This window comes from Setaria viridis, chromosome 3 (genome assembly GCF_005286985.2).
Source record: "Setaria viridis chromosome 3, Setaria_viridis_v4.0, whole genome shotgun sequence".
In the NCBI taxonomy this organism is placed as follows: Eukaryota; Viridiplantae; Streptophyta; class Magnoliopsida; order Poales; family Poaceae; genus Setaria; species Setaria viridis.
In genome coordinates this window covers 47231808-47256589 of record NC_048265.2, presented here as the reverse complement: position 1 = coordinate 47256589, position 24782 = coordinate 47231808, and the positions used below count along the sequence as shown (strand labels likewise).

Below are 24782 nucleotides of genomic sequence, written 5' to 3'. Positions count from 1 at the left end.
CGTGGTTAGATGACAATTATGTAACGTCCGCCCTATAAATATAAAGGGACATGGCCATTGTAAAGAATCATCACACGATCAATATACAACATATTTATCTTCTATTTACCTTTTCGGCTTCACGCCATTGCATTAGGAGTAGGAGTAATGTAGCTTCTCGACGAGTTCCTTCTAGCAAGCTGGGCTGCATCGACCTCGATCTCCAGCGAGCTGCAAGTTCCGTCACCAGGTGTTCTAGGCTTTAACCACCGGGCGCATCGCTGTGGTTTCGTCTAGTTTCATCTACCAGTTATCGAGTATCTTGGATCTTTGACTTACGGCGCATCGCTTCTGTCTCGATCTACGGTATTCACCAGCTATCCCGCCTTGATTAAGCTTGCATCGGCTGATATTTATCTGTTCTATCGTCTTGCCGTTTACGACATATTAATTATTATTAATTCTGTCGGAATAGATGATAGATCTATTTTTAATAGCCTGTTGCATCTTGATCTTGGCCATCCTTCGAGTGTTGTTGGGAGTAAGTTCCGTTGTGATTGGATCATCGGCTAGCGGGGTTCAGATTAATGTCCTGCTAAATATTTCTAGACTGCAACTACCGGGCGCATCACCATGGTTTCACCTAGAGATATTGGTGGTAACGTTAGTTTAGATCTCATCGGCTTGTGGCTCTAGCTATAGCGGGGCAACAACTCAACAGCATCCTGTTTTCTATCGGCCGTCTGGCCAATATTTATTGTAAATTATATTAAATCGGCTGGATGGCCGATGAATCACTCACATTCATCAAGGTACTGGAATCGGCTTCACAGCCGATATATTTGTCATGATTTATTTTGTTGCACCATTATCGCTACTGTGCCAAGATTATATCGGCCTGATCGGCCGGTTGCCTCGGACTTCACAATAACTATCATCTCCTTGTCAGTTGAATGGTCAAACTGACTGGCACGCCCGCGCACACCACGCGCGCCGATTTGGATTCGGCACTGGAGTTAAGCAGATCTCCCAGGTCCTCATGTGCTGATGCAGGGTCCACCACCGCCAGGATTTTGCGTCAACACATTTTGGCACGCTCGGTGGGACACGGTTATAAGGCTCACATTTTTATTCAATAAAAAAGCATCTTCAGCAGCTGTATCAAGTTCATCGGCATCGGCATGTTGGAGTTAATTCAAATCAATATAATATTCCAACCAGAAGAGCCGATGGTATAGAAAGATGATCTTAATTTCAATCGGCTGCACATTGTATAGATAAATTTGATGCTAGATTAATTATGGAGGAAACCGATACAACATCGATACCATCATTCCTTACTGATATTATATATCGGCCAGTTCAGAGGAAACAAGTATCGGCTGGGCACATAGTAGCTGATGGAGTTTTGTTTTTTTTTCAGCCAAAGGAAACAAAGCATCGGCCGATGGAATATAATCGGCAAGCATAGTGTTCATGACATGGCATTTCAAGCATTGGATTTTGCTCAACAAACTGATGACAATTTTTATCGATAGGGAGTAACGGGATTGAAAATTTTAAGCATTGGCATACAGAAAAGTTAAGTTTTATACGACATACAAAGGCATCGCAACAATTTTTAGGAATTCCAACAACTTTTAGTAACAGACATGATGAATTCGTTCAAATGATCCACGAAACCTGATGAATTTCTGATGGCAGGTACCCATCCTTTGGAAATCATTTTTTTGGCACTTGTGCGATCCTGTCTGGTAAACCGATGGCGACGCACGTGACACACACCCCCACCGCAGCCCAGCCCAGAGCCCACGCTCAACGAAACAAAAGCATCCCTCACCCGACTCCGAAACACTTCGCTTCCCACAGACCCTAGCGATGGCGGCGGCGGCGAACCTGCTCTCGCGCTCCCTTCTCCCCGCCCTAAACCCTAACCCATCCGGGCACCCGAGCCGCGGCGGTAGCCCAGCCGCCGCCGCCGTTTCCTTCCCGCGCCGCCATGCCCGCCTGCCCTCCGTGCGCGCCTCCGTCTCCGCGACCTCCCCATCCCCACCGCCGCAGCCGACAGCCGCGGCGGCGGCGGCCCCGAAGCACTGCTTCCGCCGCGGCGCCGACGGGTACCTGTACTGCGAGGGGGTGCGGGTGGAGGACGCGATGGCGGCGGCGGCGCGGAGCCCGTTCTACCTCTACAGCAAGCCGCAGGTCCTCCGCAACTTCGAAGCCTACCGCGAGGCGCTCGGGGGGCTCCGCTCCGTCGTGGGGTACGCCGTCAAGGCCAACAACAACCTCCCCGTGCTGCGCCTCCTGCGCGAGCTCGGCTGCGGCGCCGTCCTCGTCAGCGGCAACGAGCTCCGCCTCGCCCTCCAGGCGGGGTTCGACCCTGCAAGGTGCTGCTCTTGTTCCTGGATTCCTACTTCCTAGGTCGTCGAGCAAATGTACTTGCATTTGCTGGCGGAGGAATGCCTTTCTGCTGTTGTATATTGTTGGAATTTTTGGGTGGATTAGAAGAGATGCCTTTAAGCCCATAAGCTAAAAAAAGGACATCATGATACTAGTTTTTATTCTACTCAAGGAATTCTTTCAATTGCTATTGATTTTTCACACTTTTTAGCTGTACAGCTCATTGTTCCTCCAGTTGATGACATTTATTCTGAAGAGGAAGTAACTCTGTTCAATTTGTATTTTGAAGATCAGGTGTATATTTAATGGAAATGGGAAGACGTTGGAAGATCTTAAATTAGCTGCTGAGAGTGGAGTATTTGTAAATGTGGACAGCGAATTTGATTTGGAGAATATTGTCAGAGCTGCAAAGGCTACAGGAAAGAAAGTGCCTGTTTTGCTTAGAATAAACCCAGATGTGGATCCCCAGGTATGATTTTACCCTCTAACACTCCCCGAAACACATGAGCATGTGTGTGCACCTGTGGTCAGTGAGATTATTTAGTTGATTTTTCTCACCCTTTGACCAATCCCCCTTTGTATTGTTTCGAGTGGGATACCTTTTATTGGTTTAACTTTCCTAGTTAACCATGAAGTATTGACCTTTTTACTCTAAATTGCTTGACCGCCTTGTGGACAACAACCACTCCTATCCTGACTAAACAGACCACACCTTTTCTGTTTCACCTTTGAACAACCACCACCCTAAAGGCTTCTAATTCTAAGCAAGTTGGGGTAGGCTAGAGATGAAACCCAATGAGAGCTACCAGTAGAGCAAGAGTAAACAATGTACCATGTAATAATAGTAAAGGAGAGTGTTTGTTAGAGAGGTTTTGGAGTTTTACACCTACATAAGATATCTTGATATGAATCGAGAAGTTCATATTTTTTTGTTTTAAGACAAAAGTTGAACTTTTCTTCCAACAGGTACATCCATATGTTGCTACTGGAAATAAAACTTCCAAATTCGGGATCCGCAATGAGAAATTACAATGGTTTTTGGATTCTATCAAGTCATACTCGAATGATATCAAATTGGTTGGTGTTCATTGTCATCTGGGGTCTACTATTACAAAGGTAATGTCTTGTTATTTCTATATAGTATTTTTTTATATCACTATAGCCTAGCATTTGTTGTGCTGAGCTTGCCCGCAGTTGTAAACTGGACCTTTTTCTGCTGTAATGGGCAACATCTTGTTTCAGGTGAATAGTCACTTTGTAGGAGGCAATTAAGTTTTTGTGGTCTCAGTGAACAGTGGCCACATTACATTTCGTCACCCTTAGTCAGTAGATGCACCCTCTAAAACGTCAAAGTTGTCTGATATGGAATAGTGTTTTATCTTTTTGTCAAAAAGACCCTAAAAGTGCATGGTGGCTTGTGTCTTTAAAATTGAACTTGCACATAGTCTGAGCTGAGTAACCTTTTGAGCTTCATGTCACTCGTAGAACTTTTAAGTTCTCAAACCATCTTACTCCTCTTTGTTAACATTGCTGTATTCTGCGCAGACTACCTGTCTCTTTCTTACATATACCTAAACTGTTCCATTTTTTTAGGTCGATATATTCAGGGATGCTGCAACTCTTATGGTGAATTATGTTGATGAAATTCGAGCACAAGGTTTTGAGTTGGAGTACCTGAATATTGGAGGTGGTTTGGGAATAGATTACCACCACACCGATGCAGTCTTGCCTACACCAATGGATCTCATCAACACTGTAAGCTCAGCATCCTTACCATGTTTCTGATTCTTATCTTTGCAGGCACATATGCTTTCTTTAAAAGAGCAGGTTTCCTTTTGTGATACGGAAAGTTAGCTTATGCAATTTCCATGTGATTCTTTACGCTTATTCTAAATATTTTGTTGTAGGTGCGAGAATTAGTTCTCTCTCGAGATCTTACTCTTATCATTGAACCTGGAAGATCCTTGATTGCTAATACTTGTTGCTTCGTCAATAAAGTAACTGGTGTTAAATCCAACGGTACAAAGAATTTCATTGTTGTTGATGGCAGCATGGCAGAACTTATCAGACCTAGTCTGTATGGAGCATACCAGGTTGGTTTAGATCTTGTCAATAATGATGAGTGTTACTACTACTATGTTCCTGTAGAAGTTTCCTTCCCATCTCTGGAACCATGATTATTTCAAGAGGTAGCTTTGGTTTTGTATCAAGGATATTACTCTAATACATGGAACTTTTGAATATTGCAGTCTCGGACAGTTTTGAATGTTTCTTTCTACAACCGTAGTAATTTACCTTTTTTTAACTGATGAAGGCTGAGAAAGTTCAACCGCACACACCTATGTTACCCGAGCATCACCTTGACATCATCTAGAAGTTTAAGGGTGATGCACGAGTGGTCAATAAACTTTTCATGGAGTGTCATTCAAATCCATGAACTAGGAAACTGCATATTCATGTCCTTAAACTTGATAAACATTCATCCATGTCGGTGACCCAAGATACCCGTTTTTTTGCCAATTTGGAGATTTCTTGTTAACAAGTTAAAACTAGGGGAATTAGAAAGAGGGAGATGCTATTCTTCAAATGACCATTTTCCATGCTTTCGATTTTTTAATAAGAAACTGGAGAGCTTTTTAATTATTCGATTTGGACTTGTCAATATGAAATCTCCTGTTGGCATGCCATGTCAGCAACCATATAGGTATTTTTGGACACTTTGGACCTGGATGGCACATTTAACAAATTGAAAGACTCAAATATGCAGTTTCGAAGTTTATGGACTTGGACAGCACTCCATCACAAGATTAAGTCCCAGTTGTGCATTTAACTCTTTGAGTAATGTGCTTAGACTAAAGAATTTAGTGTTAGTTTTGAATTGATATATATCGCTATACCTAATTTCTTGCCATAGATTTCTTTTATTATTGTTGTTTCCGCTGCTGATTCTCTTCTTGGTGGGCACTTTTTCAACTATGCGTCCTGGCACTCAGGGATTGCTGCAACTTAATGAAGCACTATTGTGTGATGTTGGGACACACAGTATGATGGCACTTGTAGATAGCCGGCATGCATTTATGTTTGGGGTGCACAGCATCTGCCATTCAAGTGCATAGAAAATCATGTTAACTGCATAAATAAAAATGGCATGCATAAAAGTTGTTTCAGCGCTTTATTCTTGTTACTTTCTGTTGAACCATTGTTTGGGGGTGCACAGCATCTGCCATTCAAGTGCATAGAAAATCATGTTTACTGCATAAATAAAAATGGCATGCATATAAGTTGTTTCAGCACTTTATTCTTGTTACTTTCTGTTGAACCATTACTCATGTCGCAGCATATCGAACTGGTCTCTCCTCCCTCTCCTGGTGCTGAAGTAGCAACCTTTGATATTGTTGGACCAGTTTGTGAGTCTGCAGATTTCCTCGGAAAAGATAGGGAGCTTCCAACACCTGATGAGGTCTTTCTCAACACCATTATATTTTCTCTGATTATTAGAGTCTCCTCTCTTCCCTTCTGACATAACATTGCCCTTGTAGGGAGTTGGACTTGTGGTTCATGATGCAGGTGCCTACTGCATGAGCATGGCTTCCACCTACAACCTGAAGTTGAGACCGCCGGAGTACTGGGTACAAACTATCACTGACATTCCCCTTTCCTCGTGCTTATTTCGTGAGAAAACTGTAAGAAAACCCATTTATAAGGAAATAGAACTTGCAGGTGCCAGTTCTGTTTGGGGATGTCCATTCAAACTGGTTTACATTTCTTGGGTTATTTTTTTTGTCGTTATCAGTTCTTTTATCCTTGGTCATTTAGCTGATATGTTCTTTTATCCTTGGCCATTTAGCTGATATGTTCTTTTATCCTTGGCCATTTAGCTGATATGTTCTTTTATCCTTGGCCATTTAGCTGATATGTTTGTTGTCTGCTTTGCAGGTGGAAGAGGATGGTTCTATCGTTAAGATCAGGCATGAAGAGAAGCTTGATGACTACATGAAGTTCTTTGATGGTCTTCCTGCTTAGACATTTATCTGCAACCGCGGCAAGCCGGCAAGCACGTTTTCTTTGGGATAATTAGAGTTTCTTTGCCAATCTCATTTTACTTTTTTTTTGTTGGTCGTAGAATCTAGTGGAATGTGACTGGATAGTTAATTTGGTTTGTTGGTGTATCCTCGAGATTTTCTGTGATGTGCAAGTCTTAGGCATTTGAACTAAACTGCATTTTGGTGGCAGATGTTACCGCGATAAAAAAAAGGCTCGGTGAATAAAAAGGGTGTAAGTTGGTGCTCCTTCGAAAAAAAAAATCTCTTTTTCTTCAGTGCAATTGTGATACTATTTCAGAACTCCCTTTGCGGTTGTATGGTAACCGAAAACGCTTCCCTGAAAAGGTTGCAGTTCCATGGCGGCAATGGAAGTCTCATGTTCTGAAGAACAGTTCCATGACAATTAACTTTTTAAACTAATCGAAAAGATCATTAACCAGATTTATTTGCTGAAGATTAATTTTCCTAGGCTCGGCTGCCGAATAAACCTGGCCATTTCAGTACTGGTGGCTCAGCCAAATTGGTTGGGCCGAACCAGCTCGTCCCAGGCCCGGCTCGGCGGCCCACACAGACACAAGCACACACTCGCCGTCGCCATCGTCGTCGTCGACCAGGTTGGCCTTCCGCCGCGACGAGATCCGCGCCACCACCCCGCGCGGGGAGACGCTCCACCTCCACGGCACCGGCGAGAGGGCTGCGCCCCACTTCTCTGATCTGTCTGCCCCCCGAACTCGTCGCGCCGCCTTCTCCTCCTCCTGTTCCTATGGCGGTGGGGGGAGGGCCGCGCTTGCTCGCCGCCGCTTGGATCTTCGCCGCTGCCGCCGCATCGTTGCCGCTTGAGCAGGTACATGGGGATGGATGGGGTGCTCCTAGTTCAGGCGGATTTACTTACGCGCAATTTGCGACGCCTTGTTGATTCGTATTTTTTGCCATTTTGGTGTTGTGGTTCGCATCGTCCATGTATAGGTTGTGGATGGGTTTCGGAAATCATTCATTTGTACCTATCCCAAGGCGTTAGGAAGTAGCTGATTAGCTGTTAGGTTCAGTGGTGTGGCTTAAGTAATGCAGATAGAATACTACCAGCGATGTAAATGCTTAAATTTAATGTATTGGTAAAGTAAGGAAGTGTGAATCTATCCCAAGTTCGATTTAAATGTATGCTTGTTCAAGTCCGGTGGCCTGAGGTAGTTAGCTGTATCTTGCTTGGATTTTAAGATGCATCCTACTTCGAGTTATGTATGCGGTGCTTTGAATTTTAGTCCCTTTTTTTTTGTTCTGAGTTGTTTGTGCCTATGTGTGCAAGTTTTAATTATTGTACTGGACAGGCAGGTAGAAGCCAGAAATCCATCAATTGTATGCCCTGCTCTAGGACGTACATTGGCGATGCATATCTCCACACCTTGACTGACCACGCTCACCATCGTGGCTTAGCTGAAATGTCTGACTCTGATGAATTGTGCGAAGGACTTACTGATGATGTTGAAGTGCCTACACTCTCAGAACTGCAGCGGCAACTGGTTGGTGAAGGTTCTCACCGTCATTTAGTCTATTCTGTGAAATTTAGTGCCTGTCAAGATGCTATGGTTAATTTCCTTAATGGCTATGATGCCTGTCTGGTGATAGTTGAAAAGCTCCCGAATGGGGTGTTTGCTGACCCATTTGAGCTACAGCATTTTGTTGAGCGCAAAGGTGAATTCTTAACTCTGAGAAAGACTGCAACTGCATCGTTCTTTGCATTCTGCTAAGCTTTTCTTTAATCTTGCAGTTTTCCTTGATGTTGCTGTTTTTGGAGACACCAACCTTGAACTACCCTCAGCTCTATCCAACCGGTCAGCCGTCGAGATTCATTTTGATCTCAGGCCAAGCACTTTAACAAACTGTAACATTGTAATAGACCTGCCTCTCCATGCTAGATACCCGGTAAGGTCCTATAGACTACCATTGGCAATAATATAATTTGAACTATTTGGTTCCTGCCACCTGTCATAGAAAATACTACTTGTTGTCTTTTTGCTTGTAACCTACTAGGCTATGGATATGCTGTTATTCTGAAAATTCTGTCTGCAAATAGAGCATTCAGGTTTGCCTTATTAGTTCAGGAATTGATTTGCATGAATGTTTAAAATATTCAAACAACTTGGCGGTTAGTGGTACATGATTTCCATGATGGACATTAAATAATAATGCTTGATGAAACATAGAAAACTCTTATGTTGGGCCATATTGATGCATAATAATAGAAGATATATGCTTGCCACTCCCTTTGAGTCCTGCAACTTTAATAATGTATGATTAGTTTTGCTTTAGCGCACAAATAATATCTCACCAGTGTCTATGGATTTATGCAACTGTTATGGACCATCCCTTGTGCATGCTACCTTAAAAAGTTTCCAAGAAATTTCAGAAAAAATACATTCTGGCACTGCTTAGAATTCTGATGGACTAGGTCCTGTAAAAATAACTTCAGCTTTATAGTTAACTGGGAGACAGGAGATGAGAACTAGATGATTCGTATAAGTAATAAACTGAAAATAACCATGGTCGTATAGTTGTGCTTTTTAGGCCCTACTTATATCAATTGAGTGTTTGAGCTTAATCCTTTTGCTATACTTTATATCCTTGTCTTAATTCTATTTATCTTGGAATGATCGAAAGTTGGGATATACAGCATATACAACTGAATTATGTGATCAGGCAACTCAGATCGTGAAGGGAAAGTTTTGTTATTGCATATTATTTTATTTTGCTAGGGAATAATATATGGTGGAATACTTGTATATGAGATGCTCATGCTCAACGTGTAGGAGAGGTGATGGTCCAAGTGAGGACAAAAGAATTTAGAAAGCAATATTTCCTGGCAAATGGCTGCACTTCCCACCTTGCTGCAAACATGTTCTGTGATGCTGCAAACATCCCTGAAATGCACATGGTTCTCTGAAATTTAAAATACATGTTTTCTTGTTTATCTTGGTTAACACCTCATAGGTGTATTTGTTATAATCAATTTGTTTCTGAAAAAACTCTTGGTTGACCACTGATTCTGATGGTTGATTGCAGCCTCTTGATGCCAGTGGGTATGCAACAGTTGAGTTTGGTAGCCCAGATCTGTTCCTACGCTACAGAAAAAAGGAAACCGATTCCGATTCCTGTTTGTGGGTGCTTAAGAATCTCGAAGCTGCACCTGTGGAGAAAGCTGCATGGCGGATACCATGTGGAGATGAAGTACGCATAGGATTTGTATCTAACATCACCTTTCTCTCTGCTCTTGTTTGCTCCATGTCCATTGTCCTAGCAACTCTAATTTTTTGATGTCTTATGCAACACGGTGTAGGTCACCTTCTGTCTTAAGAATGTTCGAAATTTTTTCTCCATGTATCCACGCATCATTGTAGTTGTAGCTGAAAACATCTGTTAGCAAAACAGTTTTGCCAGTAAGTATGCAGGATATAGTTTTTTCTTATACTTGAGGCACTGTGCTGAATTCTTGAGTTACAATCAGGCCCATGATACTTTGTACTGAACCCGTAGCGCGGAACTTTGGAATACACGCATATGCATATATTTTTGCTGCTACAAAACTCATGCATTGGAACCCCATATTCTAACTTTTTTGAGAGAGTGGTCTTTGGATAGAAAAGCGATTCTTATTCGACAGCAGTATGTGATATTGTATGAAGAAAAAAACTGTGGGGTTTATAAAATATTTTGCCAGTTGCACTGTGTACAACTTAGCCCTGGTATTCAATTTGAAAAAAAAAACACTAGCCTATTGAGAATATTAAACACTAGCACTGGTACTCAGATCTATGAGCTTAATATTCATACAACAAAGTTATAAAACAAAGGGGACGAATAGTCAGTTTTCATACGAAAAATGGAAATGGATTGCCACAGGAGGTACAATGGAGAGGATTCATTGATGATGATTTTCTTCTCATAAATAGGGAAAATCATCTGATTTTACACACAAGTTAAACAAGTAGTCTTACACAAATTTCTACCACCACCAAACTTTACACAACGAGGAAAGAAAACACCCAAATTCCAACCAGTTCTCATGTCAGATTGACCAACCAAGACAATACCCTCAGGATACAAAGATTCTATGGTCAGCTAAATTTAATCCCCCTGCCACTTCAAGGTGAGCTTCTATCTGATGTTAAAACATTACCTGCCTCAGCCTGATTAACATACGGCCTGACGAAAGTCCTTCGCCACCACACTTCAAATGCCCTTTGCAGATTCGGGCAGTTATCCCCCAATTTCAAGAACCTCCCAAACCATGACAGTAGTATAGACCTTTGGTCCTCCAATGGAAGCGTCAGGATCGTCTGCCCGATCCCGTCCTCGACGAGCTTCCTGTCAAACGACCGGCAGCTGCATTGCAGCCACGAGTAGTCGTCGATCAACGCTTGCAGCCATACCTGCAGGAGGCGAAGACGGGTGTTCTTGGATGGAAGCATCTCCCCTCTCCCAATGCCGACAAAAAGCCTCGCCGTGATGCAGCTCACTGTGTGGCGAGAGGCTCCTGGCAATTTGGAATGCAATTCGGCAAGCTCTGTTTGGCTTGACCACATCACCACAAAGTCATCGCAGATTCGCTGGGTAACAAGAATCTCCACCAGCCATAGGAGATTATCAGTCTCAAGAGTTATCCGCCGCGTGACACTCACTGAATAATCCTCTTCAGATGCTTCTGTAAATAGTCGATGGAGCCTGTCCAAGCAACCTTGGCACGAACTGTACAATGTTTCGGAACAGATGTCTGAAGATCCATCAGTGCAATGGCTGCTGTCCTTGAGAAGATTCAGAACCAGGGCTTTCATTTCCCGACGCCCCCGATCATCGGTGCTGGTCAGTACCATCTCCATTATGTTTGCTAATGTCTCAAATGGTGAGTTCAGATTGTCAGAGGTAATCCTTCTTAGCAGCGGAGTTACTCCATAATCCTTGCTCTGAAGATGCCGTATCGATGAGACGACACTGTCTTCTTCCTCGCCGACCCAAGGGACAGCTTCCAAGTAATCCAGGCATGACTTGACGCATCCATGGAAGCCAAGTACCTCGGCAACCTGCGAAGTGATCGACATGCGAACGGGGTTAAGATTACAGAAACAATGCAAGACGCTGCAATGGATTTGCAATGCTATGGTTTGTGAGTTGCTCTTGCTACCTTCATGATGCGCAGGACGCGCGGGACGCTCTGCTTGAGCAGCCGGTGCTTGGCCTCGTCGCAGTACATGAGGCCGACGGTCTCCACGTAGATCTCCGCGTCGTCGCAGTCGTGGATCTCCACGCAGGGCGGTGGTAAGCCGTGGCCGCCGGCGAGCCGCGCGGCGAAGAAGGCGCTGCTCCGGCAGAGGACGTCCCTGTGCACGCCTATCTTGACGGCGATCCCCTCCTTCCCGTACAGCATCACCGTCAGGTCGCTGGTTTCCGGCCGCCCGAACCCGACGCAGATCTTGTGCTGCGGCTCCTGCTGCCCACCCGCCGGCGCCGGGGCCTCGGCGGCCGTTTGGTCCTCCGCCTGCTGCGGCTGCTGCTCGTCGGCGGGCGCCGGTGGCTCGTCGGTCACGGACGGCGCGGTCTGGACTGATGGCGCCTTGGACGGAGGGGCCGATGGGGTCTTGTGTGGTTGCTGCGGCGCATGCTTGTTGCCGCCGCCGCCAGCGGCGTGGTGGTGCGGGTTCTTGAGGCTCTTGTGCAGCGCCGCCGGGGACGGGCAGCACCAGAAGCCCTCCGGCGTGACGGCGATCGGCACGGTGCGGACCCTCGCCTGCGCCGCCGGCGAGCCCCTCCTCGGCCTCGATCCCTCCATCCTTACCCTCCTCGCTCGCGGCCGGCTTCACCCCCACATCCGATTCCTCGGAACAACCTGCTCAGGCGAAGGAAGGAGTGGCTTGCAAAAATCAGAACAAGAAATCCGCGCAAGATCACGGGTTGCACAAACGCAGCGCAGCCGCTCGACCAAATTCGCCCAGAGAAAAAAAAAAAAGATTTCCCACTTTCCCTGCATCTATGATACTATCCACAATCAGGTGGCTCTGAACAACCGAACAAGAACAAGTGCAGATGATGCCTACTTCTCGACAGCGATATGCCCACCACCGCCCAGAAACACAGTGCGGACTCGAACGGCCTCGAACGGCCGCGACGCGCTACTTGCACGGAAACAATCAAACAAATGGCTGGGGGAAAGATCTCACCTCGGAGATCGTCGTCAATCCGCGCCTCCTGCAAGTCTGACAAGTGACGAGGCCAGCTCGAACAGGAAGGGAAACGGACTTTGAGCTGCAGCCTCACCGTCACCGGCCGTCTGCTGTCCTGCGTCCTGGCTTCATTCAGCAGCAGCAGCTGGTGTGGGGTGTCCTGGCTGCCACTTTGGGTACATTCCGGTAGGTAAGGAGTGCAGAGTGCAGAGGTAGCTGCAGTGGAGTTAAAGTGGTGTGCAGAAGCATTGAAGCAAGCAAGCGGCGTAGGATATTGCTGCTCCGAATCCAATGCCTTGTCCTCACTGTTTGGGTAAACCGGAAGCGAGCACGCCGGCGTGGGTCTCCGTGCCGTCACCTCACCCCTGGCCCTGCACTGTTCCAGATGGACGGCAGCTTCTTCACAACACATTTGGGAGCAGTAATTTCAGGAAGTTCACAAGGACTGTACTCATGTTTACTGTGGGGCATGAAGCTGAAGCTTCGGTAGCAGGAGTGGTGTGAAATTTGTTTCTGGAGGTTGGGCAGAGGCCGATGTCACTGGAAGAAACGTCTTTCTTGGTATGTGTTGCAGAGAGCCAGAGAGAGGACAGGAGCGGCGGCCGTTTCGGTCCTTGGTGAGTCCCAAAACCCGGTCGGTCTCTATCGTCTCATCTCGTGTGAAAAGGATAGCAGGATGCAGCTAAAGATGTGGGGCGCCATGGCATGGCATCCTTTTCATTCCTTTTCTTTTGGCAAGCAGACGCATGAAGAGGGAGAGGGGGATGGACCGGACACGAGACTACCGGACCATCTCGGTCAGTGATCACATGAGAGGTTGGAGCCCTCACACACAGCGTTGGAGGGCCTGCGAGACCACATGGAACAGGGATGAACTACCAGCTGGTACTGTGTGCAGCTGTGCATCGAGGACCATATCAATATAGGAGTATCATGAATCTTGAATTGTGAGCTACTCTTGTGCTTGCCATCGTTTTCTCAATCATTCACTGCGCGACGGTGTCTTCCTTCATCGAGAGACGAAATGGGGAAAAGAATGATTGATATTGTGGACTTCGTGGTAGTGTTTATGATAAATCCTGAACTGTAAACTACTTTGACAGTGCTACAATCTACAAGCATGGAAGATTGGGAACTGGACATCATAACCGGATCCACAAATAGGAGATGTTGTTAAATATGTTGTCGACTGATTATAGCAAACATAACTCTTTATTCAGATTTTTGATCTTTTATTGAGCATCATACCGCACATCTTAAGAGATGTATAAGACGAAGTGCATGGACTAACACCAGTCCATTGTCGTCTAGTCCGGTTAGGATACCTGGCTTTCACCCAGGCGACCCGGGTTCAAATCCCGGCAATGGAACATCTTTTTGAACATTTTTCCATTTTTTTTTTTCGTTTCATGTCGCATGTGCAGACCGCCGGGCCGGCAATGGATTTATTTTCCCCCCCTACATTTTTTCCTTTTTCGGTCGCATGCAACTACCAGAGAACGTGGTTTTGGTCACTGTCCATCGATACGAGGAATTGGCGCGCTGCGCCGCGCCGTTGATTGCACAGTTCGATCATTCGCAAGATTGATTTCGATGTTGATAATTAGGTAAAGGCGCTGCTGCCTCCGGTGGTGCATCCTGAAACCAAACATACGGACGACATGTATTATACAGCATCAAAAAACCAGTTAAAAAAAGAACATCCTTATTTTCACTGTAATAGTGCAATGCTTCATCTTAAGCATTTTGACCATATAGCCCAAGAAATGCGACAATTTTATTTGCGCAAATAATCCATAGAGACGTAACATTCATTTCCTACTTCGATGCACTCGAACTCTATTTTAGAAAGATTCTGACAAATTACATTACCAATAGCAGAGCCTGTACATTAAACTTCCAAATCTAAGATTAAGGGCCGGCTGATGGAAACAGTAGCTTAATGATGTAGCACCGCTGTAAAACCGAACTGCTTCATTTGTCTACAAAGTAAATAAACATGCCCTCCACCTTCTGTTCAACTTGACATGTATGTGTAGTCACCTATTCAGCAGAAACATGCACTCCACCTTGTGTTGACATGTGGCTCCAACAATAAGCCTCTGCAAGCAATTTAAATGCAAGGAAGGATCTGGCAGTATGAAAGTTTGGCTGCATGATGCTATGAATTGGATTTCTTTAATACAAAGTAAATATATTTTTTTAAAAAAATCCCAGACAAAAGCAGGATGAATGACAATTTGTTAAGGCAGAAAAATGGCACATACACAGACTGATTAGAAATTTAGTATCCATATATTATAAGGGTGAGACCATAATACACCACATCCTGCAATGAATCTTCAAATAAGAATGTTTGCGTGTGGTGCAGGTGATAAACACATGAAAGTGAAAGAAATATGATTGCACAATACATAATTTTGGAGAAATCTGTATTGAAGAAATGATGCTGGCAAAAGTAATTGATTTTGACATAATGCACACTCCCAGTGCAATCCTGAGATGATAAAGAATGGATAGCCGAAACTCCTATTCAAGCAATATGGGAAGGGATAGCTTGAGATATAAAGAAATGATATTGTATATTCTTCAAGACGTATATAGGTGATATTTGAATAATCCTTAGCTGAGGCATTAAACTGATGCATCAAAGTAGATAAGAATTGCAACCCTTTTGTTTATGAACGGGATCTACAATTCAAAAGTAAAAATTGGCAGTGAAAGGCCAGCACTTCAGCACCCTGATCTTCAATTCATATTTTGGTTGTAAAAAGTAAACTACAAAATCATGGAAGATAGGACAGCAAAGAATAATCCTGTAAAAGCATGTGGTCACCACAAAAATAAGGAACCATGTGAAGTAGGCCGGGAAGTTGAACCTACCGTAAAAAAATCTTCTCATCTGAGAGTATCTGGTTATATTAAGAATGCAGAAATCTCGATGAAATAACAGTTCCAGTACAAAAGAAAAAGATCGTCTAGTTTTATGAGATGAATCGCAGGTAGTACCAAAATTATGAGCAGCTAAGGACATTGTTCATAGTGTTCATAAATTACTTGTAACATTTCAGAAAAACCAAATCAATATACATAAGCATTTTATTGCACAAGACTATATAAGATGCATGCAATCTTCAATATATGTCATGCTAATTTTCTGACAAACCTGCACCTTGTAGACAACTGCATAAAACCAAAGACATGAAGTGAAATAAGAATATCCGTGGAACACAGTGCAATTCTTAGTTAGCTACGAAAACACACTTTAGAGAGCAAAATAAGCAGGCAAAGGTAGTCATATAAGGTTGCACGAGTCAAAAACTGCTAGCATCGGCATGCATCCAACCACCATTGGGTAAAAGATTCTCTTCAAAGCAGATGCTAATTGATGAAATGCCTCACCGCTGCTAGCCCGGTAGAGAACGTGCAACATGTGGAAGATGTTAACCATGGCAATTGACAGTATATATTGGAAGAAGAAAATGAATTTATCAGCTTGAAATTGACATTTCATCAAACACCTCAAGTGCAAGGAAGTGGAAGCACAAGCATAAAGCACAAGGAAATCACGTCAGGCCTGGCGAGCGTGTCCCAGCACAGAGCAGCAAGCACGGGTGATGGTGGGTGACGCCTCGGGAACCTCGATTGCAGCACGGTGGATGTCCTCGGGGCTCAGGTGGTGTGGCGACTGTGGGCGGGTCGACGCAGACCAAGGCAACTGACGGCGCCTGGGAAGGCCTCCCGCCGCTGCCACGCAGGTGCGCGAGACGGCAGGTTGCATGTTGGCGACAGCGTGCCGGAACAGGATGGTTTCACAGTGGCGAGAAAAGGTCGTGCAGCTGTTGTGGCCGTTGGCCCTTCCTCTCCTTCACCTGGCTAGTGTCCTAGGGCGAGGCCACACAGATTTCTTTACCTCACCAAGGCACCGTATCTTCGCTTTGAGGCCACGTAGGCAGCACGCGATAAAGCTTCACCATGAACGTAACTATGTACAAGATTTCATTCCTATGCTGTGCTGCAGTCTGCAGTGTAGGAGACGCTCTTCACTCAAGCAGCTGCGTTAGCTCATCAAATTCATCATAATCGTGATGTTGCACTCCTGATTCATCATTGTCAATCACCGCGAGCTCGTTGCCACGTGACAACCCTGTTCTCTCGTAGAACTCTTCCTTCTGAGCATCCCAGTCTTTGACGACCTCATCTATCTTGTCGCCCAACAGCTTGTCACTCTGAAGGATGTGCTTAGCATCTTCAATGTCGACGGTTTGGCTTGCCTCTGTCAAGGTGGAAAGTAAGGGCAAACAGGTCGCAGCAGGTTCAAACCAGTGCTCTTGTTAGTAAAGTTCCGAAATCGTACACACATATAGAAAATGTAAGGCACAGCCAAAAAGGGGCAAGCACCTGCAAGGGCTAATTCCTTGGCTTCAGCATACTCCTTTGACAATTTCTTGATGCTATCAAGCTCGAACTCCGCACCCTAGAGGCATATGGATATGACAGTAATTGAAGTGCATTTGCATAATGTTTCTATCAAAAAAGGACTGGCAGGCAACCTTTCGTAGTTATGCTGATATATTTCCAACCCAAGTACCCAACAACACAGCCTAATAATACTTTAATGAGGCCTCAAAATAAACAAGAGGAAGCACAGATCCAGCTTAATGAGATTGTATTTTCAAACATAAATCAGGAAGGATCATAGCATCACAGGGGTGCGCAAACCATGGAGTTATGTAACACCATGTTGCCATGATAGGACAGGGAGCTAAAAGCAGCAATCTATGTAGAACTAAAGATACTAGAACATACCAGGTCCAAGTGCATATAACTTTCTGCTTGGGTATTCGTGAACAACCTGCAACGTAAAAGTACAGGGAAAAAATCAGCAAGTAACTATAATGTTTTGTTTGCACAAAAGGAAAATACGAGTAATAACCTGCAGCATAGAACAGCATGCAAGATTGTAGCTAGGTGGAGGAACTTGACAAATGCTCAAGCAATGTCACTAAGGTCAAAAATATGTCACTAATCTTATTTAGGTATCATAGGTGTAGTTTACTTAAAACAGTAATACTAATGATAAATCATACTAAAAGCTCATGTTGCTGTGTCAGAAATCTTATTTCGGTATCCTTTGGTGCAATTTACTCAAAATACAAATGCTAAATATCACACTGGCAAAAATCACATACTTGTCACAGGCAAATTTGATCCGTTTATTCTGCATTGCAGTCAATTCCTCGACCTGCTTCTCCCCATTGTCACCAAGCAAATTCATGTAGCCAAACAAAAACATGCCTTTATCCAGCATCCTTTTGACAAGCGCCGGCACAAGATGCACTCCATTTTGCTTAGCCATAGAGATGAAATCTTTCAGTTGCCTGCACTCCTCTGTTTGAACAGAGGAAAATTTTCAGTGTATTGATATTCAGTTTCAGAAGCACCAACTTATTGGCTCAAAAATATATGCCTTACCGAGAGACAAATAAATCTTGAACTGGGGCTTGTATGGCTGACACTCATAGAGACAGTAAAGGCAGTAAAGCCCAGCTAATCTTCGAGGTAGAGAACTTTCAGAAGTCAAATGACCTGAGTGCACAATTAAGTGTAAAGCAGTTCAGAGGTGACCACAAAAAGGATTATTAGCAAGCATGAGTTCATTCCAGAAATTTAAGCTTCCAGGAAGCCAACACCCACCGATACAATGCAGAAAGAGGGACTGCATGAAGAGACAAGAGTTTGCATTAGGTCTGCCTTCATAGATATAAGAAAATTTCTTCTCCTTCCAAACTCGCTTGAAATCAGCGAGTGTCGTGCTGTTTTCCTACCAATCAGGAACCCACAAATGTTACTCATCCAAGTTAATATGTACATAACACGCATAAAATTTTTGACAAAATTTACCTTGCCATAATCAGCTACTAGCTCATCTATATCCAGCTTGAATGGAGCCATATCCATATTTGCAGGGATGGCCCGAAAACTGTATGAGAAAATAATTGCTCACTTGATTGGCGATACAAAAAAACCAATGAAGTAATGTCAGCTAGCAGTGCCTAATGGTGGTGTAAAGCGATTTCGGCGACAAGCCGACCACTGATATAAGAGGACCACGGTAACAACAAACTGCAAAATCCTTGCGTCGACTTAACCTAATGGAGCCATACTTATTCAGTGTTTTGAGCAAACGCTCTTACAGGGATCAAATCATGAATAATCGCAAAGGATGAGCTGGAGGAGGTGCTGAACGCCAGCAAATCTTATGGCCGATAACTGACAGGGACTGGGAGCTAGCAGCAGGCGACAGTAGCCGCAGAAGCCCGTGGCACCGTGGCACGCCTAATGAGACTACTGGAGTTTGAGTTGCAATCAAATGGTTTAGACTGTACTAACATGGTGAGATAATGCGGATGAATTCAGATTAGCAACAAATTGTTGACAGGACAAGGACCACCAATGAATTCAGTAATTCAACAATTTAAACATGCATAGAAATGCAAGCATATTATAAATGATGACAAACCTAGGGGCACAGATTTGACCATGTGTTTGCATCTCAAATTTGGCGTTACTGTATGATCCACTCTCCTCATCCAATTGTCAAGCACGAGCACAAATCATATAACTTCGATTGAAAAAAAGAGAGAGAAGAAACTCACCTTGACGGCCGACGGCGTGCAGGCCGCCTCGTACGTGCTGGGGGAAGCGGCGAGCTTGCGGAGGCGCCTCGCGTCGGTTGGGGAGGCGCTGCTCAAGGACGCGGCGCGCGAGCTTGAGGAAGGGGGTGCCTTCGCGTCGGTCGGGAAGGCGACGCTCGAGCTCAAGCACGGGGAGGCAGTGCTTGTCCGTCGAGCCCGCGGGTGTGTCTTTCCCGGAGGCTCCGTCGGCCCCTCGGAAGGCGGAAGGCGACGGCGGCGGGCGGCGCGCGCCCTCTCTCTGCTACGACAGGAGCGGACGCCGAGGAAAAGAATTATTTTATCTTTTTATTACGAAAGAGAAAGAAATAGGATCTTGATGTCCTGGGGATTTTCATTATAGGCCGTAGGGCCGCAAATCCGCAGGCCTTTTAGTCGGCCGACATACTCGTGGGCCGTTGTTTTGTCTTTTAAAAACACTCGTGCGTAGGGAGGGTGGCCCGTGGGGTCATATCATTGGGCCTACGTGACTTGAATAGCAGGCTTTCGGCCCATATGCGACGGGTATCCAAAGAATAGCTATATCGCCCACAGCCAAAGGCATAAAAAAAAGGGCCACGTGTTTTTTTTTAAAAAAAAAGACCACGTCGAGATCGAGACCCACGTCGAGTCCACGATGGATGCGGCCACGAAGCGGCAGCTATCATCGCCATCGTCGCCGGCGGCCGCCGCCATCTCAAAGGTCGTCATCTTGATTGTTAGCATTTAATTTATGATGCTGGATGACAATTGATTTCATAGTCTATGTTTCTGGCTATATCTTGATAACTATTTATCTTATTTTCCTTGTTACCTATTTGTGGGCCAGTTACAGATCCTTAGTTAGTACACATTATTTATATCCATATAAATGCTTTTAAGTTATGGATGGGCATATACCATGGTTTTGGAATAGGATTCCTTATACACTCTCGTGTGTGTTTTGGGTGAGTGTGATCTCTTGACGTGTTTTGACGGGAGCTGAGCCGTGGTTGGTACCGAGAAGTGCCTTGCTAGGAGCGAGCATTTTGGTCTCTCTCCAACCCCTGTGCTTGTGGCGGGTATCTTGTTTGACACTGAGGAGCATGCGGCATACTTGTACGTGCTTCGGCACGTACCTCCACCCTTGTGGAGTGAAGTGCTCGCTCTCGGCCACTAAGGACCGAGTCAGTTTAACCATGTTTCTTTGGACTATATACGTACATACCGTTCGCCTTATTATGGGCGGGATTCGGTCCGAGACTAGCAGTGGATAGTGCTCAGCCTGTAGGCGGATTGGAGGATCAATGTAAGGAGTTCGAGGTGTTGGCCTGCTCTGATCAGACTACACCTCAGCGTGGGTAGGTTTTACAGTTTCGAAGTATCTCACTGGTGACGGCGTGCCCTGCAGTCAAAAACACTACCAGACTCGAGGAAACAGGAGAGTGCTAGCCACCTACTAGGGCTCCAGCCGTTAGGTGGGGTCTGGACGACTAGCTACCATTTAGGCTCCATCCGAACGGGTACAAATGTACAACCTCTGCAGAGTGTATAACCTATAGCTATAGTCCGTGTCCATTAGTATGGACAGTCCTCTAATCTATTACTCTAACTAGACTTTACTACTTTTCTACCTCCCCTTTTTGAGATAGGCCGGCGTTTGCCATTGAGATGCGAGGAGAGGGAGCTCTCACATTGCGCTAGTGTGTTTGTGTGTTGGATTATTGGGGAAGGATCTGGTGGTTCGTGACGATTTCCTTTATATGAGGTGTTGACCTCGGAGATGGTATTGCTTTGATACTTCATTGATTGCTGCTGCTGTTGTATTGTTTATCCATACATATAGTGTTATTTCTCCGTTTCCTTGGCTTGCTGCTATTGGGAGTTTACATGACCTACCCCTTCTCGGGTAGATGGTGGCTTTTCAGGGTCGGAGCCTGACTACTACTTCGACAACGACGGTTGTGAGGACTAGGGATGGTCCCTCGCTCAAGTCGTCTCTGGAGATGGTGTTCGCCATAGCTCATGTTTTTGCTGCGTAGATATTTTATCTTTCATGATTCAGTTCTGTTGGACTTGTATTGGCATGAACCGAAGTTATATACTCGACATCTATGTTATGATTACTCTGTTGCTAGTCTATATTTCTATACTAGTTTGTACTATCTGAAATAGATATTCGTACGCGATAATCTTCCTAGAACTACCATCGCCCGTTTGCGTCGAGCTTTTGGGAAAGAACTGAGAATCACGATAAAGGGGCGATATCGATCAGTGCCTAGGTGGCTATAACTCTGCTTTGCAATGTTCTTTGTGCTCCATGATTTCAGTGTCCCTCCATTATTACATTGCCCTGCTCTCTTTCCTGACTTTTTCACATGCAGAAAGATGAGGGCGATATTCCAGTCACAGAACAATTCCTTGCTTAATCTTGATCGACCAGCACCATGAACAGCCTGATAGAAAGTTCACACGACAGTCGCTCCAGGGGAAGATCAGATGCTCTGAGTTTCCATCCGAAATGACTGGAGCACAGCGGACATAAGAGGTCCGTGTTTTCAGATTAGATTGGATAGTTCAGAATTCCTTTATTCAGTTTCTGCACTTGAACACTGAACTTTAGCAACATCTAGCTCATGGGAAAAGGATATTACCAACTGTATCAGCATTTTTAACTGATATATCAAAAATAAAAAAAGTATCCCTATGCTCGAATCACTCTTTGCTAAAGGGATAATTCTAATACCGGTTTGCACTTTCCGTATCCTCATTACAATTTTATTACCATGTTTGCCTCCAACATGTTATTACCATTTTTAGGGGGTGTTTGGATCTTTACTCCGGACTAAAATTCATGTCACATCGAATATTCGAAGGCTAATTAGGAGGACTAAACATGAGCTAATTATAAAACTAATTACACAGACAGAGGCTAATTCGCGAGACGAATCTATTAAACCTAATTAATCCATCATTAGTACATATTTACTGTAGCATCACATTGTCAAATTATGAAGTAATTAGGTTTAATAGATTCGTCTCGCAAATTAACATCCACCTTGCAATTGGTTTTGTAAATTAATATATATTTAATACTTATAATCAGTATCCATCGATAGGAAGTTTAGGAGGTTCTAAAGTAATTCACCAGTCACCACGAAGTCTCTGCCTACGTGGCCGTGCATGCGCGCACTAGCGAGTGGCGACTGCGACGCACATGTATACAGTGTTTTTGCACGTTTGAAATGAAAAATGCAATAGATCATGTCTCTCTGCTGCTCTGGGCCGGCGGCGGCGCCCGGCCGTGATCACCGCGCGATGAGCGACCCTATGACGCCGGCGATGAGCGCGGTGGGGTCGCCGAGCACCGCCGAGATGACCACCTGCGCCGCGAACCCGGCGATCTCGCAGCATCGCTTCACCTTGCCTTTCTTCCTGCCCCAAGTCGAGTACCCTCCCCTGCTCGCGTGGGCGCTCTTCGCCGCGCCCCGGATCGCCGGAACCCTGTACCCGCCGCACCCGGGCACCAGCATCCCGCCGTCGTACACGTTCCCGCCCCCGCCGGCGACGCCCTTGTGGCGGCCGATGCCGTGCCAGCTCTCGACGAGCATGTCCATGACGCACGCCACGTGGAGGCTGAAGCTCCCGCACTGGCTCCGGTAGCTCCAGCTGCGCCCGCGGTGGCCGCACCGGTGGCACGCCGCGACGCCGGTGGCCCTGGAGTCCGGGTGGAGGCGCAGCCTGACGCCGCCGCCGGCGTCGAGCGCGTGCGGGAGCGCGGCGCAGCACGGGTGCAGGTCGAACCCGCACGCGCGGCAGTGGTAGACGTAGCCGGCGACGTCGCGGCCGCACGCGTTGCAGTAGCGGGAGCCCGGCGCGCCAGGCGCCCGCGGGAGGAAGGCGAAGGCGCAGCGCGGGTAGAACGGGTGCCGGAGCGGCGGCGGCGGCGGCGAGAGCGGGAGCGCGCACTGGCGGTGGAGGTCGTGGTCGCAGCCAGGGTACGGGCAGCGGAAGCGCGCGCCGATGCCGACCTCGCGGCACCCGTCGCACCGGAACGGCGTGTCGTGGTGCTCCAGCCGGAGCCGGTGCTGCGGGTGGCTGAAGTGCGCCACCTCGCCGTACCTCATCGCCGCCGCCGGGAAGAGGCAGGCGGGCACCCTCCTCGTCGTCGAGTGTCTCCTACTCCGAGCTGATGCTACTGCCCGTGGTCGTTGTACTGTTCTTGAGAGGCTAGTGATTAATGGTGTGAGAGCGAGAGAGGAAGGTAGCGGAAGCCGAGGCAGCGAAGGTTTATATGGGATGGCAATGGCAGGAGCTTGGAGCTGAGGTGGTTGGTTTGGCTTTAGGCTTGGAGAAGAAGGGTGTCGAGGAACGGAATGGAATATATTCTCGTGTGGTCTTTCGAATTTTGTGGGGATTTTGGATGTTTGTGGTTATTGTGTCTTGGATTGGGAGAATCAAAGCCATATGTGATCATGCATGGTCAGTATTCTTGTTTAAAGGGAGAACATATATAATACCATGAGAGATCAGTGACTAAAATCACAATGTTTCCGGAACAGAGCAAATTCACATGAATTTGGATAAATCACAATGTTTTCTGTACAATTTTTTTTCTTATTCTTCATATTATAATTTCAGTAGTCAGCTGTTATGGAAAAATCTGAACAGTGATATGCTTCACAAGTTCATACAGAAATGCTTATAAAAAAAGGTTCATACACAAAGAATAGTCTGAGGAAAAGAGACTGCTTGAGGAGACAAGGTTTGTCACTGGCACAACACAGGGCATATTGGCATCTCAAGCTTACGTGTGTTGGTGCAGGCATCTTGTTCTTCCTAGTCCTCCAACGCCAAATTGTTCAGGTTCTTCTCTTGACCCAGCTCCTAATCGTAAACAGCATTTCCTTCTAAACCAGTTCAGCATCACCGATCAAGTTCTTGATTTCAGTTATCCCCTTGCTGATCTTTGTCTTCATGATGGAGGGCGAGCAGCGGATAAGAGCGCACAAATTCCAGATTGCAGAGGAGAATAAGATTGGAATGTCCCCAACAGACTGCAAAAAACATGTAGTTATCAGGGATTTGAGTGCAGCGAGAATCGCTTGTGTGGGCAGACCAGAATTTAGCGAGGAATGTAGGGTTATGGTGCATGGGGAAAAAATATCAAATTCATGACGACATTCTTCAGTGAGTCTGAACTCTGAAGTCATATCTTTTCGAATCAGTGTCTCAGGTCGTGTAAAATGAAGGTACGGAAAATGCAAACCGGTATTAGAATTATCCCTTTCGCAAAGTCATTCGAGCATAGGGAGTTCTTTTTATACTTCTGACATATCAGTTAAAAATGCTGATACAATTTGTAACATCCTTTTCCCATGACCTAGATGATACTAAAGTTCAATGTTCAAGTGCAGAAACTGAATGAAGGAATTCAGAACTAATCCAATTTGAGAAACACGTATCTCTTATGTCAGCTTTGCTCCAGTCATTTCTGA

The 24782-nt window shown here is 45.5% G+C and overlaps 5 protein-coding genes and 1 non-coding gene across 10 annotated transcripts; 3 read left to right on the top strand and 3 right to left on the bottom strand.

Moving 5' to 3' along the window:
- Positions 1-1832: 1832 nt before the first annotated feature.
- On the top strand, positions 1833-6697 carry LOC117847299 (probable diaminopimelate decarboxylase, chloroplastic). Its single transcript, XM_034728485.2, has 8 exons — positions 1833-2366; positions 2674-2848; positions 3346-3495; positions 3973-4134; positions 4287-4472; positions 5717-5839; positions 5919-6008; positions 6316-6697. Exons 1-8 carry the CDS (start codon positions 1858-1860, stop codon positions 6400-6402), a joined length of 1482 nt encoding a protein of 493 aa, XP_034584376.1. The 5' UTR covers positions 1833-1857; the 3' UTR covers positions 6403-6697.
- Positions 6698-6939: 242 nt separating this feature from the next.
- LOC117847300 (uncharacterized) lies at positions 6940-9882 on the top strand. Of its 4 annotated transcripts, none has more exons than XM_034728487.2 (5): positions 6940-7266; positions 7748-7949; positions 8046-8111; positions 8188-8342; positions 9480-9882. In XM_034728487.2, the coding sequence occupies exons 1-5, from the start codon at positions 7186-7188 to the stop codon at positions 9729-9731; spliced, it is 756 nt and encodes a 251-aa protein (XP_034584378.1). In that variant the 5' UTR covers positions 6940-7185; the 3' UTR covers positions 9732-9882. The 4 variants fall into 4 exon arrangements, 3 of the variants coding, with proteins under 3 accessions (XP_034584378.1, XP_034584379.1, XP_034584377.1); XR_011897917.1 differs by adding an exon at positions 9227-9351 and having other exon boundaries at positions 6944-7266; positions 7748-8111; positions 9480-9619; XM_034728488.2 differs by having other exon boundaries at positions 6952-7266; positions 7752-8111.
- A 433-nt stretch (positions 9883-10315) lies between these two features.
- LOC117847297 (BTB/POZ domain-containing protein At3g50780) lies at positions 10316-13160 on the bottom strand. Of its 2 annotated transcripts, XM_034728483.2 has the most exons (3): positions 12629-13160; positions 11596-12297; positions 10316-11494 (listed from the first exon to the last, which is right to left on the bottom strand). In XM_034728483.2, the coding sequence occupies exons 2-3, from the start codon at positions 12238-12240 to the stop codon at positions 10559-10561; spliced, it is 1581 nt and encodes a 526-aa protein (XP_034584374.1). In that variant the 5' UTR covers positions 12241-12297; positions 12629-13160; the 3' UTR covers positions 10316-10558. The 2 variants fall into 2 exon arrangements, with proteins under 2 accessions (XP_034584374.1, XP_034584375.1); XM_034728484.2 differs by lacking the exon at positions 12629-13160 and having other exon boundaries at positions 11596-12585.
- Positions 13161-13927: 767 nt separating this feature from the next.
- On the top strand, positions 13928-14001 carry TRNAE-UUC (transfer RNA glutamic acid (anticodon UUC)). The gene has a single exon. It is a non-coding gene; the product is annotated as a tRNA-Glu (tRNA).
- A 385-nt stretch (positions 14002-14386) lies between these two features.
- On the bottom strand, positions 14387-19603 carry LOC117849362 (uncharacterized). The gene is made up of 8 exons (XM_034730905.2): positions 19291-19603; positions 18536-18614; positions 18329-18455; positions 18107-18220; positions 17824-18022; positions 17441-17486; positions 17033-17108; positions 14387-16907 (listed from the first exon to the last, which is right to left on the bottom strand). Exons 2-8 carry the CDS (start codon positions 18590-18592, stop codon positions 16675-16677), a joined length of 852 nt encoding a protein of 283 aa, XP_034586796.2. The 5' UTR covers positions 18593-18614; positions 19291-19603; the 3' UTR covers positions 14387-16674.
- A 2299-nt stretch (positions 19604-21902) lies between these two features.
- Positions 21903-23870, bottom strand: LOC117847853 (uncharacterized). The gene has a single exon (XM_034729142.2). It carries the CDS (start codon positions 23409-23411, stop codon positions 22593-22595), a length of 819 nt encoding a protein of 272 aa, XP_034585033.1. The 5' UTR covers positions 23412-23870; the 3' UTR covers positions 21903-22592.
- Positions 23871-24782: the final 912 nt, after the last annotated feature.